Consider the following 18,896-nt stretch of genomic DNA (forward strand, 5'->3'; position numbering starts at 1 on the left):
TATTGGTAGGAATTAATGTACACAGCTATTCATTACCACTTATTGAATATTTTGGCTCTTCATTGCACAGGAAAAGGCGACATAGCACATCGCCCAGTCCCTCTCGGAGCAGTAGTGGTAGGCGAGCAAAATCCCCGTCACCAAAATCGGAGCGATCGGAACGATCAGAAAGATCTCACAAAGAGAGTTCCCGTTCCAGGTCATCTCACAAAGATTCTCCCAGAGATGTTAGTAAAAAGGCCAAAAGGTAATTCTGAGTCATTTCTCTAAATTCAAGTTGTAAAAATAATGTATTTTATAGTTTTCTTCATAATTCCATAAATAATTTCATTTTTTATCATTTGAGATTTTTTGCTATTTGAAAAGGAACTTAAATTCAGGAGAATTGTCAGCAAATATAGTTCTGTGAATTATTTTGTTCTCATTTTCCGTGATGACTTTCTTAAATGCTTTGGATTTTAGATTATTCGGTTTTTCTCTCTTGAGTAAGCATAAGGAAAGTCTTTTGAGTGAGAAAGGAAGATCAATAACCTTCAGATATATATTCAGAACTGCTCAAATGAATCTAGAAAAGAGGTTCCTTCTTCCCCCCCCGCTGTCCTCTGTAGTTTCTGTAGTATGCTGAGCCTTTACCATGAAAGAAGACTTGTCTAAGTTATTCCATTCCCCTGGACCACCATCTTATGCCACAGCAGCATCACAGGGAAGAATGTGGGGCTGATGCAAATATTTGCATAAAGGAATCTCTTCTTGATTCTCTTTTTCACTTAATGAATTCTGTAGTCTGCGTACTTTTTTCCTTTTTTTACTTCTGTCTCCACAGACACTTAATACAGGAACACGTCATTTTTTGCTATTAATGGAAATTTACCAAACAACTGAAATGTTTTCTTTCAGGGTGTCAGAGAGCTAAAAAGAAGTCTGATGAGAATTTGTCCAAAATAGTATTATACTCTGCCTTCTCAAAGCATTCTGGCCATAGTTTAACATGTTCTTGGAGGCTCAGGGATGCATGGCAGTTATTGTAGCAGTACTGTCATGACCTTAGCCCCTGTGGACAAGCTAAATGGCTCTGGGCTGCTGTACTTTTTTTTTTTTAAGTTATTATGTCTGATTTTTATAGTTTTTTTCTCTTTTCTCCCTTACCATCAGCAAAAAATTCTCACCGTTGTCAGTTTACTTTCTAAGATCCTTCCTTGACCTTTCTCTTCTCCCAACATAACCTCCCTTTTCTGGTTTGATACTTCTAATCTGCTGTGGGATGGAAATCTAGGTCCCTAAGAATGCATGTACACCCAGAGAAAATAGACTCTGTTATTCTGTCCTGTGGAGGAAGCACACGGACTTTGGGGTCTTTAGTTTTGCTGCTGATAAGGCTTCTTTGTTTTCAGTCATGTACAATTGTGGCTTATAGATAAATTAGCTATTGCATTCTGACTTTAGTCAAAATGATGGTATTATTCATAGACTATCATAGATTTGGAGCTTGAAGGGCCATCTAGTCTTGCCCCTCCTTTTATAGGGAAGGAAACTGAGCCTGATAGAGATTAAGTGTCTTGCCTGTGGTTCTACTGTTAGTATTTCAGGTAGGATTTGAACCCCAAGTCCTCTTGGTTCCAAGGCTACCACTTTATATACACCATGCTTCATTTGTTGCATGAGTTTGTGTTAAGTAGCTTCTGGATTTTACATTACTATTTGTGTGGAGATTAGGAACATAGGTTATTTGGGACCTTTTAAATTGTAGCTATCTAAATGGCAAATTGTCTTATTAAAAAATCTTATAGACAGAAGTGTCTTTTGGACTGAAAAACTTTCTCTAGTTTGTCTATTGCTAATAAAATCATAGGGCTGGACTGGATTTCAAAAACATCCAGTTCTTGTTCTAGATGGTATTGTATTTAGATGATCATAGAATCGATTCTGCCTTTTCCTAAACTGTAGAACTAAAAATTATGTATAATCTCTCCTGGTAATGTACTTTTTGATCTCTTATTCCTTATAGTACATAGTACTTTAATGACCCATGTTGCATCATTTGTACAAATCATGAAATTATGAATTGAAGTGAGACCAATTGAGACAGAAGTTTGGCTCTTTTATTTTCTGAGGGGAAATTTTTATTAATAATGAGAAAGATGTTTTCATATTGATCTGTACCACAGAATTCACTAGGATAACAGATCCATCTTAACTTCATATAAAATTAAAATAGCAGTTTTTTCGAGGCTATAGCTTGCCTTATAGGATGGCTTACTTTCCTAATGTACAGGATAATAGTGTTTCCTTCATTTTGAGGTAGTTTAGAAATATAAGGGTACTTATAACACTTTATGGAAATTAAGTATTTTGTTTAAATGATTTTTTTCATTGCTCTGAATTGTTGGGTACTTTAAACATCTAAAATAGAGTTCTTACCTACATATTCATGCTTGACTTCTATTTTTGACAGATCACCATCTGGTTCAAGGACACCTAAAAGGTCTAGGCGATCACGATCTAGGTCCCCTAAAAAATCAGGGAAGAAATCCAGGTCTCAGTCTCGATCTCCGCACAGATCTCACAAGAAGTCAAAGAAAAGCAAACACTGACAAAAAAAAAATTCACATTTTTTTTACAATGCTGTCGCTTACTGGAAATGCGGTTTTGTTTTTGTGCCTGAACAAGTCTGTTTTGAAAAAAAATCAAATGGAAGAGCATTCCTGAATTTTTTTTTTTTTTGTGAATGCACGTGTATACTCATGAGTAACTGCATCTGTAGACCTGTCATTGTTTTATATTGTACAAAAATATCTTCATTGTGGCTGTTTCTCAAAATGAAACATTTTTTTGTGTTTATGAATTTCATCAGAAATGTGTGTAACTGATCTGCTGGCAGTAGTGATATTTTGTTTTAGGATGTTGTGACCTAGCAAAAATAACACACAGATGTTTTTCCCCCTTTTGTAGCTTTGACAATTTGAATTAGATTTCAAATAAAATCTCAACAGAAAATTAAGATGTTGTTTTCTTGCCCCATTGGTGACAGCGGATTCCATAAAAGTCTGCTAACTGAGTTTGCCACCACTCATCTCCTTCTCCTCTGTGATGCACTTTACAATCCCTGGCGTTCTGAGTAGTTATTCCTTAGTTATATTAAAATAACTGTCAAAATTAAGGCAACGAGAAAACTCTGTGGTCATTGTTCCTAAAGGGTTCTGAAATAACCTGGATCTCCTAGACCACTTTGGTGCCCAGACAGCCAAGAATCATAGAAATGGCATGCTTTGTTAGGCTAATGCACTGCCCACAGGCAAAGCCAAAGTCGATAGGATTGTCTTTTTACAGAAATAGTTTTAACACAACACACATATCTAGAATAAAAAATTTTTTTAAGTATATGGAGAGAATTTAAATCATGGGCTGGTTGGGTGTGAGCTGTTGTATAAGAAATTCAGATTTAGATAGGACGAAGTAGCTTGGAGACCAGGCTTTTTCTCCCTCTCTATGCCAGCCAAAGCATCTTTCTATATTATTTTATTTCATGCCCTATTTGAAGGTTGGTATCATAAGATATTCCAATATTTTTTTTTCTTACTGTTAATCACCTCAGTCTAAAAAAATGAGAATGGTTTTCAGTTTAGGTAAAATAGGAGAATAAATTAGCTTTTGGAAGCTCCTAAGCTTGAGTGTCTATCCAGGATGCAATGAAAAGCTCATTTAAGCAGCTGGTACCACTTGGAAGTCATAATGTGCTCTGAGTTGGGAGCAAGACTTTCTTAGTACAGCAGAGCAGATATTTGTACAATGTTTTTATATAGTAAGCATAAAAGACTGGGGTCATTTTAGATCTTAGGTCTGACAGATACTAAAATTTGTCTATCTTCCTTTAATGGTTTCCATTTGGGTGCTTAATTATAGTTGTTGGAGGCGTTTTTGTGTTTTTTTTTTTTTTTTTTGTAGGAAAGTAACTACTCTGATGATGGATGGTCTTGATTAGGATACTTTTTAAAGAAGCTTTATTTTAAACCTATTTTCCACATTTTTAAAACAAATTCTTGCAGGCATGCAATTTTAAATGTACTATACTTGTGAGAGAGTAAATGTATTCATATCAGCTCAGTGTTGGCAGGCCACTTCTAAACTGTGCAAACCAATAATACGTGGCAGTGAGCCCATCAAGATTATTTTCCTTAATGGCTCTTATCAACATATAAATATTGCTTGAATAGGCATTCACTTATCTTTCATGCTTCTGTTCATGCATTTTGTTAGGGAATGTTAATTGTTAAAAACCCACTCTGAACCATTAAGAAACGCTAAAAATTTGGTGCTGGTTCCCTTTTTTTTTTTTTATAAATCAACATAAGTAACTTTTTCTACTCTTACTCCATACCTGGAGAACTTAATTTTTTGAAATATATCTTGCTTGGCAAAGCTTTAGGAATAGATGAATCTGTATGTAGCCCTAAACATAGGTAGCTGGTAGCCTCGGTATTATCTTGGATAGTGGGGACCAGAGTAAAGGCTTGCAAATAAACGATATGTCAAGCAAATAGCAAGAAGTTGTGTGTGTGTGTGTGTGTGTGTGTGTACACACTGCTCTTCAGAGGATGAATGACTGGGAAAAGTATCGAGATAATTTAATTTGGAGTATTTGTAAAGCTCTGCTTGTTGCATTAGAATTAAGCAGCTCTCTGTCCTGAGCATAATTTTTACAGTAGATAAGACTGGCCTTTTTTGCCTTTGTTGAGGACCTTATTTTTGTTAAGTGTTGACATGCTGTGGGAACAACAATGGAGGATGTATAGGCAATGTAGCAGCTTTGGTTTGCTCCAGAGCACTTCTGCTACTGGTTGTTGACTCGTAAAAGATAACTGGTAAATTAGTTGCTCTTTTTTAACTTTAATGAGAAGTTAGAACAAGTAAACAGGTTTCTAACCTTCAGACTCTTGAGAATTTTGTATGATGAAAAATGGGCCCGTTTGAAGAAGGGAGGCATGTTTGACCAGATTTTAGAAAATCGAGTTAATGATCAGATAGATGCCAAAACAAGGAAGTTCTGAGTTACCTGCTGAAGTTTCTACAAGTTAAACTAAAAGGTTCCTATTCACTTCCTTTCACTAACAGAAAATATTGCACCTGATTTTCCCATTCATGCACAGGAACCATGTATCTTCTACAGCCAGTTAGTAAAGAGAATGTGCTCTTTTGGCTTCTTCTACTGTGTGTTTCCTGGGGTTTTGAAGGAGGGCTTCCCTACTGGGCTTATGCTGCTCTAGCCTCCCATTGTTGTTCAAGTGAAAAAATCAGATTAAACGACAGGCTGCTGCTTACCAAAAAGAAACCCCAAGGAAATAAATAAACCTGTTTGTTTGGGCAGTATTTTTCCATGTTCCTTTATGTGCTGTTCATAAATGGCTGGGATTTTTATATAAGAAATGGAATTAAATCTGACCCAAAGGATATTTTTTATTGATTCAGAATTTTTTAAAAAAAATTCTTATATGTGCTAAGGTTTGCAAAAATTGCACTGACCAGTTTTGTTTTGTATGGACCATGCCTATGGGATTAAATTGAGACTTGCTCCAATTAAAGAACCTAGTGGGAAAAATAATTTGCTTACATGCTTTTATATAACAGCTTTTTTTTCTGTTAAATTTTAAATTCTTTACTGTTGAGAGTATTTTTTAATCCTACTAGTAATTAGACCTAATTTCCTTTAAAAGTATTGACTTCGATCTTTATAAATTCAACATTCAGAGAAATAGAGCCAAAAGGATATTTTTGCCACTGTGAAAAAAATACACAGATTATTTATATTGCCAAAACTTTTATTGCCAAAATGCTTCAAACTGGTCATCAGAATCATGACTTCCTCTGCTAAAGTTGGTTGCTTTTAAGACTGTACAGTACTACCATTCTAAGATATTTCAGTTAAGAAATATGTATAAACACTGTTTGAAGAACTCAGGCTGATCAGTTTTATGCATTGAAACACCTTTGGATACAAAACAAAATTTTAAATGACTAAGTCAACTACAGTGAATTTAATGCAAACATTTCTGAATAGCCTGTGCTTTTAGATAGTATAGATACCTCCTTTTGAGTTTAAAGGAATACACTATTTGTAAAAATTCCCTTTCATGGTAAAAGACTTGTCTAATATTCATACTTCACATATGTGAGATTTAGAAGAGCTTATTTGAGGATTAGTTGATTATAATAATTTAAGCATTGAATTTTTTTCCCACTGTCTTCCACGGTTGATTTATTACATCAACGTAAAGTCCTAGTGGGAGTGTTCTTAAGATAACCTAAGAATCTTCTTCCAGCTGAGCCACATCCCAATTTAAAAATTGATTGCCTCAGTGTTTGACTCAGTACAGCTGTGAACCTTATGGAATTTAAGTATCAATGCATTGTATGTATAATTGGTTATATAGTTTTTTAGGTGAATAGAAACAATTTGGCCTAAGCTCATTTTCATATGCCTATTTGTGCTTGGAGTATTGATATAGTTTCATTCTGCAATCTCTTGTGTGTGATGCCTCCGATGGCGGCTTTGAAACACCAGGGAAAATGGGGAGTTTTTTAGAATTAAGAATAATGTAGTTGGAACCAACTAGGCTGAAATATTCTCCTTAATTCCCTGTGCTCCCTTATTCCCCACCTCCCATGATGTTTCTTTCCACTGAACTTCTTCCATAATAGAATCTCTTAATACAGGGATTAAGGTTCCAAGTTTATTAAAGGAGATGTTCTCCATACCAGACTGTCACTTTATAGTTTTTCTACTTAAGGATTATATGATTGAAACCAAATTGTGAAACTTCCCTTTTGTTGTTTGTTGGGCACAATTACTTCAATAAAAGTACATTTTTTCATATCAAATTTATACTGTTCATGTAATTTTATCCCTCTAGAATTTGAGCCTTTTTAATGCAAGCACAGTAAGCCATACCTAATTAATTTCAGCTGTGTGCCTTCAGCAATCTAACCCTAAAAAAATCTTTGTCCTTTGTGAAGCAAGCAGTGCACCATTTCTTATCTGTTCCAACAAGAAAGCTAGTACGTTTTTCATAGTGAGATTCTTAGCATACAACTTCAAGTACTTATTTTGTGAGCTTAGTCCCTGTCACTCCACCCCTGCCCCCATCCCTCAAGAATGTTGACTATTACGGTAGTAAACTCATGATTGGGAATTTTCAGGTTTCTTATTGGTTCCTTTCTGGGCTCAATAATGTTTTCTTTAAGAATTTTGGCATTTGAAAACAGTTACTTCCTTACAGGGCTTGGAAAATAACTGCCAAAATGGCCTATCAGCAATTTTTTTTTTGTATTTTGAATAAAAACTAAAAAAGAAGGAAATGTAACTGATCATAAAAACATGCGTAAGCACTGTACACTCCAGCTACATCATCTCATTAAAATGCCTTGCAGTTCCAACACTTTTGGTTTCATGCCCTGTGTTTTATTCTCATTGTTTTCTATTTCACTACAATACTGGGTTGAGAAATTATTGTATAGTTTGGAAGTTAAGTAAAATAGATTTTCAGAATAGGCTTTAGTTGTTTTGCCCTTCTGTTTGCCCACCAGTTAGCATAGCGCCTTGAATGTGGTAGGTGCTTACTATTTGTGGAATTGAGTTTGTAGAATTGTTTTATGGATATGACTACAATTGAAAGTATCTAGCAACATAATTCAGTATATCTTAACATGTCAAAAGTACTTATATGAGTAGAGAATTCACTCAATGCCTTTTTGTTTTTTTCCATCATTTCCATCATTTATATTGCATTGAAAAGAAATTCTCAGACCCAGGAGTTTATAGTATTTTGGAGTGAACATAATGTATTCCTTAAGACTAATGTGAATATGTACCGACAAAAAAATAGAGCGCAATAAAGAATAACAATCTATAACTGTCCAATTAGGAGGTTTTCCTTTTAAAAACTTAAAAATCTAGTTGATTTATATTTGGTTTAACAGGTTTGTCATAAACGCACATGAAATATTTTGGCATTTTTTTCTGTAAGTAATGCCATTTCTTAACCAGCTGCTAATGCTTTTAGAGTTGACATTTGCTTTTTAATCTTCTTGGTGAATTGGTCCATTTGCCTAATCCTGATATGATTTATAAGTGTATGCCAGCAGAGGGCAAGCTGTGGCAGACTCAGACCAGCCTCTATGGGTAAGGCCCATACTGGAGGGTTGGCCATCATGAATCTAACTAGAGTTGGCCCAAGACCCAGAGAATCACAAAGCTAATAAGGTTTTTGTCTGGACATAGCAACTCTCAAGGTGTTTCAAGGGTTGCATTCTGTACCCACACAAATGAAATCAGAGTTCCCTTGAAGAATTTAGAGTCTTGAAAAGTTGAGAGAAAGCTGTACTTTTTATATCCAAGATGGTTTTTTTTTGTATTCCAGTTACACTGAAGATTTTTTTTTTCCTCATCATAGGACCATGTAGCCTCCAGTCCTTAGATGCAAACTTAAATGTAATCTCTGTGAGTTTACTAATATTGATAATCACACTGATGTTACCCCTGGATAGTCTGCCTGGGTGTTCTATTAGAAGATACTTTTTATGTTTTATATTCAAGTTCAGAGTTTAAAAAAGTGCATGTTTATATTTGTATATACACACAATGTATGTATATATACACGCACATATATGTTATATATACATATATACATGCACATATATGTTATATATACATATATATACACATACACACACTTAAAAAAAGATTTTTCAGTCACGTCCAACTCTTTGTGACCCTGTATGAAGTTTTCTCCTGATTTGCCTTTAAGGCAAACAGAGGTTAAGTGATTTGCCCAGGGTCACACAGCTAGTGAGTGTCAGAGGCTGGATTTGAGCTCAGGTCTTCCTGACTCCAGGCCCAGTGCTCTTATCAACTGAGCCACCTCAGCTGCCTTCCTATATGAAAATAAATATGTGCACATGGGCACACACACACATGCACGCACTGCATTGTGTATTTGGGTGTCTACATATACATATGTGTGTATATAAACATACATATACATGCACGTGTAGTTTCTTCCAAGCTGAGAAGCAATAGGCACAATTGTCACAAAATGAGCAGACAGAGAACAATATCCTGAGATGAAGCTGCCAATGGGGTCAGTTATATAAGCGTTATTGAACCCTTTATGTGCATTTGAAAGTTAACAGTTTGTATTTTCAGATTATGTGGGAGGAGAGTATTAGATGTTCCCTAAAACTAAAGTAATTTACTTCCAGAATATTGAGCTCAAATCACATAGCATTTGAAAAGGAAATTAGACTTTAAATTCTGAGAAATAAGGGCTTAGTAGCAGTGTCCTTGGGACTCTCTTAAAGTTCATGGGTACATTTCAGCTTCCCAAACAAGAATGTGGATGACCAAAATTTTGATGGAAAATGCTGCTTGGCCTCACTGAATAACTGTAGTCCTGAAACGGGAAAGAGGAAGCCTTCCTTGTTTCTTGAGTCTAAAGGGGCCACCCAACTTGTTAAGTATTCCTATTATATGAAATAACTATCAAAAATAGTTTGCCATTTCAGCATATTTTATGTTGAATTGTGCTGTGCTATATGTAGATTGTGAGCAGTTTACAAAGGGAACAAGAAAGTTTTCCAATGACTTTGGGCCACACTCTTGTCCTAATCTTAACTGCCAAATCCTAGTTATTCTTGGGAGTATAAACATTCAGGAACAAAAGTTCCCAGCACTAACAGATGAGGAATGTTGTAGGAAATGCCTTGACGTGGAGCTGGAATGGACCTCCAGCCGAGTCATTGTGTTCTACCCTTCATTTCATGGGTGAAGAAACTGAGGCCCAGAGTCACATGGCTAGTCTTAGGCTGATGCTGAATCCCGAATGCTTTTCCATGGAACCAGGGTTCCTTACCCATACTGGATTTCCATTTTCATAAGAATTTTCCCTTTGTATTCATTGTAATTGCTCAACTTCTTCGCTTCATAGACTTCCTAATCTGTAGCATACAGGCTTGTCCTCTTGGAGGGTGTTACTCTGCTTTCTGCCTTCCCTTGCTGATCTTCCATCCTGGTTTATTTTAATAATCTGTGGTTGTTATGGAGTCTGACTGAAGAGTAGTGTGCAAAATGTTGAATGCAGTCAGGTGCTCCAGGTTATCCCTTGTACTTATTTCTCCAGAGATGTGATCTGCCTCTTGAAACATGGCTTTAATTCTACATAGATTGCAGAAGAGTTATATACTTAATTCACAATTGAAAAATCATAGGGACGTTATTTAACGTTAGTTTTTTTTTTTTCATCTTTTACTTCATCCTATTTATAACCCACCTGAAACTTTTCTATGGAGACAGCTAGGGCATACAAAGGTTGAATTTGGAGCTGAAAGACCTGGGCTTAAAAAAGCCCGATCCTGCCCCCTGCTGTCACTGTCACCTTGGGGGAATCCCGTCAGATCTCTCAGACTCAATTTACTCATCTGTAAAATGGGGGATAATAATATCTCAGGGAAACTGATAATCACATAAAATAATTTATGTAAAACTCTTTGGTAACAGCACTAGTTAAATGCTAGCTCTGCTACACATCTTCCGTACTTGTAGTCATCCCATGTTGGTAAAAAGCACATGTATAACTAACATTACACAAAGAGTTTTGGGAGGTTGGGAGGGAGTCATAAAGGATGACAAAATTAAAAAGGACTTTGCCACCCAGGTGTTCCAGAGCTCTCAGTTATTACTCCATTATGGCAAACTGGAAAATTCTCCCATGGCTGACTGCATCCTTTGTTACATAGAAGACCTGAGAGGCAGTGTGGAAGAGCCTGCCTTGAGGTCAGGAGGACGCAGGCTCAAGTTGCTCCTCTGGGCCCTAGGTGACTCAATAAGAGAAGAGGTCCTGCTCTGTCTGGGGAGGGAGTTTCCACACCAAGAATTTCCCACACTGAAAAAATCAGTTTGCACCACAGTCACAATAACATTCAAATTAGGTTTTAAGGTTGACTTAACTTTTCTTAAAAAAACTCTGTGAGGGAGTGTAAGTATCTCCTTTTATCTGAAGGCTTCAGTGACTTGGGGAAAGGGAAGGAAAAGATACACATACACGTGTATGTGTGTGTGTGTGTCTGTGTCTCTGTGTGTGTCGGTGTATGTGTGTGTGTACTGTGCTAAGCACTTTACAAATATTTCATTTGATCCTCATTGCTGGGAGGGAAGGACTATTATTATCCCTGTATTACAATTGAGGAAACTGAGGCAAACAGTTTTGTTGACTTGCCCATTGTCACCCAGATTGTATCTGAGGCCAAATCTGAACCCAGATCTATCTTCCTCATGCCAGGTTCAGTGCTCTTACCCATTCAGCCTCTTTGCTTGCCCAGAGTTACTTGTCTAGTACCATAGATGGAACTGAAACTCAAGTCCTCTAACCCCCAACATTGCCAACCTTATTGGAAACGTCATAGTGTCTGTGATGGGTGCTCACATGGCCAAATAGAAGAGGTGAGAAGGCTTCCTTCAAGGACAAAATCTATCACTGTTCGAAGAAACATAACTTGTTTACACAAAGAAAATCAAGCCCCTGGCTATTCTTGGCTCTTACAGAAAACTGCAACGTATCTCTATGGAGTCCATGATCAAAGGAACCCACTCTGTATTTTTCTTCTCTTCTTAAGCTCATTTCACTTTCTGGCATCCAGATAATGGCCCATGGTCAGTGGGGGAGGAAGAGAGGCACTTCCCAAGGCTTTCCAGTGAGCTTAGATTTCCTGTGACTTACTTAGCTGGCTGCTATTGATGCTCAATGCCTGTAATGAAAAGGCGAAAGAATGAGATGTCTGTTAAAAATTTAGAGTCTCATCTCACTCTCTTGACCCTTCTAGAAGACAATGCGGCATCGCTGTGTTATGGTACTGAGCCTGGAGTCAGGAGAACCTTAGTTAAAATCCAGCTTCAGTTTCCTCAACTGTAAAATGGAGATAATGAGCACTTACTTTGAAGAGCTGTTGTGAGGATCAGTTAGATAATATTGGTAAAACGCTCAGCCCATTGCCTGGCTCACAGAACATGCTTGATAAATGCTTATTCCTTTCCTCTGCTTTCAAATTTAGTTTTAATTCAAATTTAATTTTGAATTATCAAATATAGCACATGCTCTGAGACACTATTCTCAACTGCCATTCACTGACGGAAGTTGAATCCCCAGAGCTCAACGACTACTACTACCTTCTAGTGCTCTAGGGAATAACTCTGGTGGAGGTAGTAGTGGTGGTGGCAGGGAGTTGGGTGTGAAGTTACCTTTCTAATGCTATAGCTTATGAGCTGCCTTCAATATGTTTTGTTTCAGGATTGGCGGTTGAGAATCAGTTTAACCAGCCAGCCTTAAATAGCTTTTAGAAAGGGGAATTTACTAAGTATTCTAATAGTATGGTAAGTGTAAGAGGGCTTTGTTTTGTACGTGTCCAGATCACTTAATATGGAGGTACCAGAGATGCTAGGGACCAGCTTCTGGGAGAAAACATTCTGCATTCCCTTCTTATGTGGGTGGGAGCAGCCTTTTCCATTATCTGTATAATCAGGAGAAGCTATGCCTTTAATAACACTGCTAAGCTGGGACAGTCTCTGTCTCCTTTCCCTTCCTTTTCCCTCCCCTCCTCTTGTCTCCGTTCTCCTTCCCTTCCATTTTATAGATGGCCCATGGAGCACAGCTGACTTCTCTGAGCCAATCCAGATACTCCTGTCAGAGTCATTCTGGTTAGTCCGATGACGCTTCACATCTACTCTAAAGTATTTGATAGGTTGGTTGAGACTTGTTTTAACCCCTTAAGGTTTCAGGACATCTTATCCCTTTAAGTAGAGGTGGGGTGACTTGCTTGATTCACTCCATCAATCCTGCTTTTATACAACCATTTATTAAATACTCAGCTTGTGTCAGGTACCGTTCTAGCCACTGGGCATACAAGGACAAAAATGAAAGAGACTTTATTTTCAGGGAGGTTTTTTTTTTCTTTTTTTTTTTTTTTAAGAATAGGGAGATTACTTGTACCCAGGTAAGTTATTTGATAAAGTAGGTAGGGACAGGGACAAAGGGGAGGAGGAAAGGTCTCAGGAAAGGGCACTTGAATTAAGGCTTAAAGTAGGATTAGGAACCACTGCAGGGTGTCTTATGTGAATATGGAGAGAAGGGGGAAGGTATCTTGTTGAGTTGTGAGAATTTCTATTCACCCAGTTTACCTGAAATATAAAGTGAGTGAAGAGAGGAGATGTGTGGAAGACTGGAAAAAAAAGGCTGGAGTGGAAATTCCTACATGCCAACTTCCTGTCTTGCAAGGCTTGTGAAGATAAAATGAGATAAACCATCTTTGTATCTTGGTTGGATTTCTTAAGGACTTTGTCTTTTGAACGCTATTGATCACTTATCATACAGAGGCCCTCAATACGTAGAACCTGGGGCTAGGGATGACTTTCTACAAAGAGAGTCAAGTTTCCATTATATAGAGAGAAACCAATGATCAGTGGAAAACTTCTGGGGACCTACTCAGCCTGACCAAGAGCTTTTATTTTATTGCTGCTGTGCTACATTTGTTTTTTTGTTTTTTAAAGGTGTCTTTACTCCTGTTATTCTCCATACCTGGAATGAAGAAATCCATGAATGAGAAAGCATTTATTAGGCACTTAGGATATAGCAAAGCACTGTGCTAAGCTTAGAGATACAAATAAAAAGGTCAGACTATCCCTGCTGTCAAAAAACTCGTATTCTAATGGACAAGACCACCCATATAGAAGATTTCAGCTACAGGTCAGATGGAAAGGTCCCATGGTTCTTAGGGTGCAGCATCAAAGCAGATGGTAATGCAAGTAAAACCACATCTGTTTTAGAGCCATTTCACTTCATTCAAGAACTTTAGTTTTCTGGGTCTTCATTAGTTGTAGATGGTAAGGAGGAAGGGGTTGTATCACTTGTAGACACAGTTAACAGGTTGCATCTCCACAGGAGTTGTGTCTCTACACTATAGTTAGGGGTGTTGGTCTAGAAATCAGGACCTGGGGTCTGTGGTGCATTGCTATTCCCAGGGTTCTGGACTGTCTTCATCAGGGTCTGAGGGGAGATGGTGGCAGTGATTTACCTCACCTTCAGTGTGCCCTGTCTCTCCCTCAGGGTACCATGCTGTTCAGCTAGGCTGGCTTGTCTGTGTTGTAGTTGGTGGGCATAGTTGGCCCCTCTTCCACAGGAATGGCTTGCCTAGATGATGGTGGCTGGGGCTGGACTAGAAGCAGGGCCAGTTTAGGGGATGGTAGTGTTGCTATTTCTGGTGCCCTTTGACATACCTGCCTGTTGGTGGCAGTTGGTTAACAGTTGGTGGTGGTTATGAGGATGGTGGGCTCCAAAGTGGTGGCTTCAGGGGCTGGGTTAGTGGTCTTATAGGAATTGCTGTTTCAGGGCTCTAGGGCTCTCCATTGGAGTCTGAGGGGAGATGGTGGTGGAGGTGGTTGTAGAACAGCAGCACCTGTTCACACCTGTTCAAAACTATCACAGAATTTAGAGCTAAAAGGGACCTTTACTAACATCTAGTCCAACCTCCTCATCTTGGAGATGTGGAAACTGAGGCTCAGAGGGGCCCAAGGACATCCCAGTAGTAAGTAGCAGAGGTGGGATTTGAACCCAGGTCTTTAGGAAGCAAATGCTCTTTTCAGCAGAGCATATTGCCTGTTATAAACTTTATCATATAATTGACTGTGCTTGGTGAAATACGTCTCACTGTTTTCCCCTTATAAATAACCTCATGCAAAATTTCCTTAATGTAATCCTTCTTATAACTCAAAAAGAGATGGAAAAATTAAGAAATATGCCATTCTCCGTAGAAAAGCATAACATTCTTCCGTATTCAATCAATAACAATATGTACTGAGCATCTTGGACAAATGTGTATTTTTTAAAGAGCTGCTAATTTATATTGCACAATCAATGCTAATTGCTCATCCCTTCATCTTTAACAGTTGTATCAATACTGGATGAAAGCACTAACAATTAGTGTATTATACTTCTGTTCCCGGTTTGAGGAATGAAAAGAATCAGATTGGTTCCTCTCCTTACCTACTGATTCAGAGCATTTAGACATTCCTTTTACTCAGGACCTTGGGGATTACTGACCTTGTTTGGGTGAATGAAGATAATGACCCTTGACATGGCCACTGCCAACTTATTTATGTTGTGGCTTGTGTGTTGTTGTGCTAAACAACTTTTGCATCCAGGATTTAGATAAAGACACAAATGCCATGGCATGCCTGCCCAGTGTTCAGATGACACAAAGCTATGAGGGAGAGCTAACCAAATATCTGATAAAGTCAAGATTCCAAAAGAGCTTGACAAAGATCTGTATGTGTTGTCTTCCCTCTGTTAAAATGTAAGCTTCATGAGGACAGGAACTTTATTTCGTATTTGAAATGCCAGCATATAGCATTGTGTTTGTCTTATAGTAAGCATTTAATAAATGCATGTTGAATTCTTTTGTTGACTTGACGACACAGAACATCATGGTTAATCTAATAAGATGAAATTTAATAAGGATAAATGATGTCATATGTGAATTCAAAAATCAATTTCTCAGGTATGATTCAGGAAGATTACAGTGAGACAGTTGTTCACCTGGAAAAGTAGTGAGGGTATTAGTGAATTACAAGTTCATGATGAGATAACCATGAGACATGGTGGCCCCAGAGGATCATAGATTTAAAGTTGGAAAAGACCTTAAAGATCATTGAATTAAACTTTCACTCTATAGGTGAGAAAACTGAAGCTCATAGGGGTTAAGTGACTTGCCCATGTATCTGAGGCAGAATTCAAATCCAGGTCTTCCTAACTTCAAGCTCATGTGATATCCACATTAAGAAAAGGATAGTGTCTTAGACCAGGGAAATGATAGTATGACTCAACTCAGCCCTGCCCAGATCGTAGCTGGAACACTGTGTTCAGTCCTGGGCTTCACTTCTTAGGAAGGACATTGGCAAGAGGGGAATTGCCCACAGGAGGGTGACCAGGCTGGTGATTGATGGGACTGAGGATCACGTCATATGGAGGATGGTAGAAGGAACTGGAGATGTTTAGTCTGGAGAAAGGTAGACTTGTGTGGGGAGAGGGATATACTATCTTCAGATATTTGAAGGATTGTCCTAGAGATGAGAGAATAGACTTTGTCTGTCCCCGAAGGGCAAAACTAAGAACAATGGATCAAAGTCGAGGAGAGTTAAATTTAGGCTTGATTTTGGGAGAAACTTCCTAACAATTAGAGCTATCCAAAAGTGGCATGGGCTGTGAGGAGAAGGGAGTCTTCTTCACCAGAGGTCTTCAAGCTAAGATTGCATGACAACTTGTTGGATATATTCTTGGTTAGGTGCTAGTCAGACTGAACAACATCTGAGGTCCGTTCCAGTTCTGAGATTCGGTAATTTGGTGACCGCAGTTGCCACAAATATGCCTCTGTTGTTGTTTGTCCTTCGTTGTCAAAGAGGACCATGACATCAGGAAGATGATGCCATGACTTGCAAGTGAATTGGATTTAAGCAAGGCAGGGCTGTGCAAGGTAACCAGCCTCATTTTCTCCTCCGAAGCCATCTGGGTCCAGTGGCAAGATATAGATCAAGATGACTAGAGATGGCTCCCCATTCTTCTGCCTAGAAGATGCAGGAAGGGGCCTTTTAAAATCAATCCTTGATCGAGCCCCAGCCCACATGCCCCGCTTGTCAAATCTAGACAAGTGGGCTTGTTTCTGTCTTGCTCTTTGGGCAGAATCTCCTGCCTTGCTCTTGGACAGTCAACAAGCATTTGTTAAATGGCTACCATAGGTGAGGCATTGTGTTAAATGTTGGGGATACAAAAATAAAGGGGCAGTAACTGCCTGTGCCCTAAAGGAGCTTATAACCCAATGGTTAGGATTGGTTCTGTGGGAGTGGACCTGTTTCTTAGACAACCTGGGCTTTCCTCAATGATTTTTGCCTTTTGCATCGTTGGCCTAGTTGAAGACTGGTGTGTTTCAGAGAGAAAATAGAACATGCTTCCCCCTTGCCCCACCCCATCTAAGGATGTTCTTATTAATGCTTATTGACTGAGGACAAGACAAAATTGGCTGCTTGATTGATTAGGACTAACTTTTCAGTAGGGGCATGAAACTAATTATTTAAACTTTAGTTAGTTAATTGGCTACAAGAATGAAAATAATGGCATCCCCCAGAGCCGGATTATAATAAGGCCCAGAATGTGTGTTTGTCTTTTTCTCTAGCCACAGATGGTGCTCCTGTATATAGAACTATGTGTGTATTTTATACACATGTATGTGTATGTGGAAAGAGAGGGGGAGTTTGTACTGCAGCTAGCTATCTCTCAAATGTGTACTGCTGGGTGCAAAAGTGACCAGACAGGAGAGTTTGCATGGGTCAGTGCAATTTCGTTCATTGTCATTGACCAAATGACTCAGAGCACATATGTACCTGATGCTGAAGATAGGACAACATGGTGGTGTTTGTTCCCTTAAACTTAGATCCTGAAAATCAATCTAGAGCTGAATGTTTAGGGTCTAAAGTAAATAAGTCTTAAGGGGTATTTCAGGAGAGTTCTTTCTGTAGAATCCTGTGTTTGTGAGAAATGGAATAGGTATAATGCAAGGAAAAAGCTATTTTCTTGCCTAGTGGTGTGGATATTAGGAAGAAAGAACAAGACCTAAGGTCCTTAATATGGAACAGTGCTGAGGAATGCCTAGTAGGGATTATTTTGTCATTCGCCCCTGTGCAAAGCTGAGCCTATGGATTTGTTCTCCTGAATTCACAAGTGTATATTATTTATGTACAGGGAGTGTAATGGAGCACTTTCCACGGAGCTGCAGATGAGAGCTGGCCCATCTGGTTAGACATGAGCTATGACCCCTTCTTAAAGGATACCCATACCCTAGCTGGTCCCTGGGTCCCTGTGACTGGGGGAGCTGATGGGTGGCTGAGAAAGGAAGAACCATCCCCTCAGTAAAACTGTAAGAAAGGTAGAAATTCACTTCTGTTTTCAAAGTCAGAATCAATAAATATTTATTAAGTTCCTACTATGTGTCAAAGCACTGTGCTAATCTCCTTGAATACAAAGAAAACTGTAAGACAGTCCTTGCCCTCAAGGACCTCACAATCTAATGGATCTATTTGCTACAAGGGTTTTGTTTTGGTTTTTCATTTTCTTTCTTTCTTTCTTTCTTTCTTTTTCATTAGGGAGAGAGATGAGAGAGAGAGAAAATCAATTTTTGTTAATTAAAAATTTTAAATTAAAAATAAAAGACATGACAAGCAGGAGATCACTCCTCAATAGAATGAAATAATAATGCAAAAAGAAAGAAAAGAAGAGAGGAAGAAGGAAGGAAGGAAGGAAGAAAGGAAAATTCTTCCTTTCTTTTTTGAGCCTGTTACTTAGGGCGTAGGTGGCCTCTCCCTTGGATTCCAGTAAGGGAGAGGGCAGAGGTTTCCTAACCCCTTAGTTTAATTTTGCCATTAAAATACCAGTGTACACTTGACTGCAATGAACAGGTTGGGAGAGAGAATTAGTGTCAAAAAAAAAAAAAAGATAGGAGGAAAACACTAGAACTCAAATGTCTTTGATAGAAAACTTTCTCCCTCTTCCCTGTACTGGTAGCGATATGAGCCAACTCTGCCAGAGAAGGGATGGGCAGCCATACAATATGTTTGCTTCTGCCTTCTTGGGAACCTTATTCCACACTCTCTCATGCATCTGCAATCTCTCTGAAGTAGCAGGTATTCTTAACTATTTTGTGGGTGTCATGCAGCCCTTTGACAGTTGGGTGAATCTTTCTAGACCCCTTCTTGCAATAAAGTTTTTAAATGCTTAAAATAATGCTTCAGATTGCAGAGGAAACTGATTATA

The 18,896-nt window shown here is 38.4% G+C and overlaps 1 protein-coding gene across 4 annotated transcripts in view; it reads left to right on the forward strand.

Moving 5' to 3' along the window:
- The window catches only part of U2SURP (U2 snRNP associated SURP domain containing), a 101,402-nt gene that overhangs the window by 72,079 nt on the left and 10,427 nt on the right, over positions 1–18,896 (forward strand). For 3 of the 4 annotated variants that reach the window (XM_027875820.1, XM_027875821.1, XM_027875823.1), the window contains 2 exons: positions 71–247; positions 2,453–2,998. In XM_027875820.1, coding sequence (XP_027731621.1) covers positions 71–247; positions 2,453–2,591 — 316 coding nt within the window. In that variant the 3' untranslated portion in view covers positions 2,592–2,998. Of the gene's footprint in view, positions 1–70; positions 248–2,452; positions 2,999–18,896 lie in introns of those variants that run through there. The other variant, XM_027875822.1, reaches the window with a different exon arrangement.

Source organism: Vombatus ursinus, unplaced genomic scaffold, assembly GCF_900497805.2.
Source record: "Vombatus ursinus unplaced genomic scaffold, bare-nosed wombat genome assembly UNPS02014810.1, whole genome shotgun sequence".
Classification (NCBI taxonomy): domain Eukaryota; kingdom Metazoa; phylum Chordata; class Mammalia; order Diprotodontia; family Vombatidae; genus Vombatus; species Vombatus ursinus.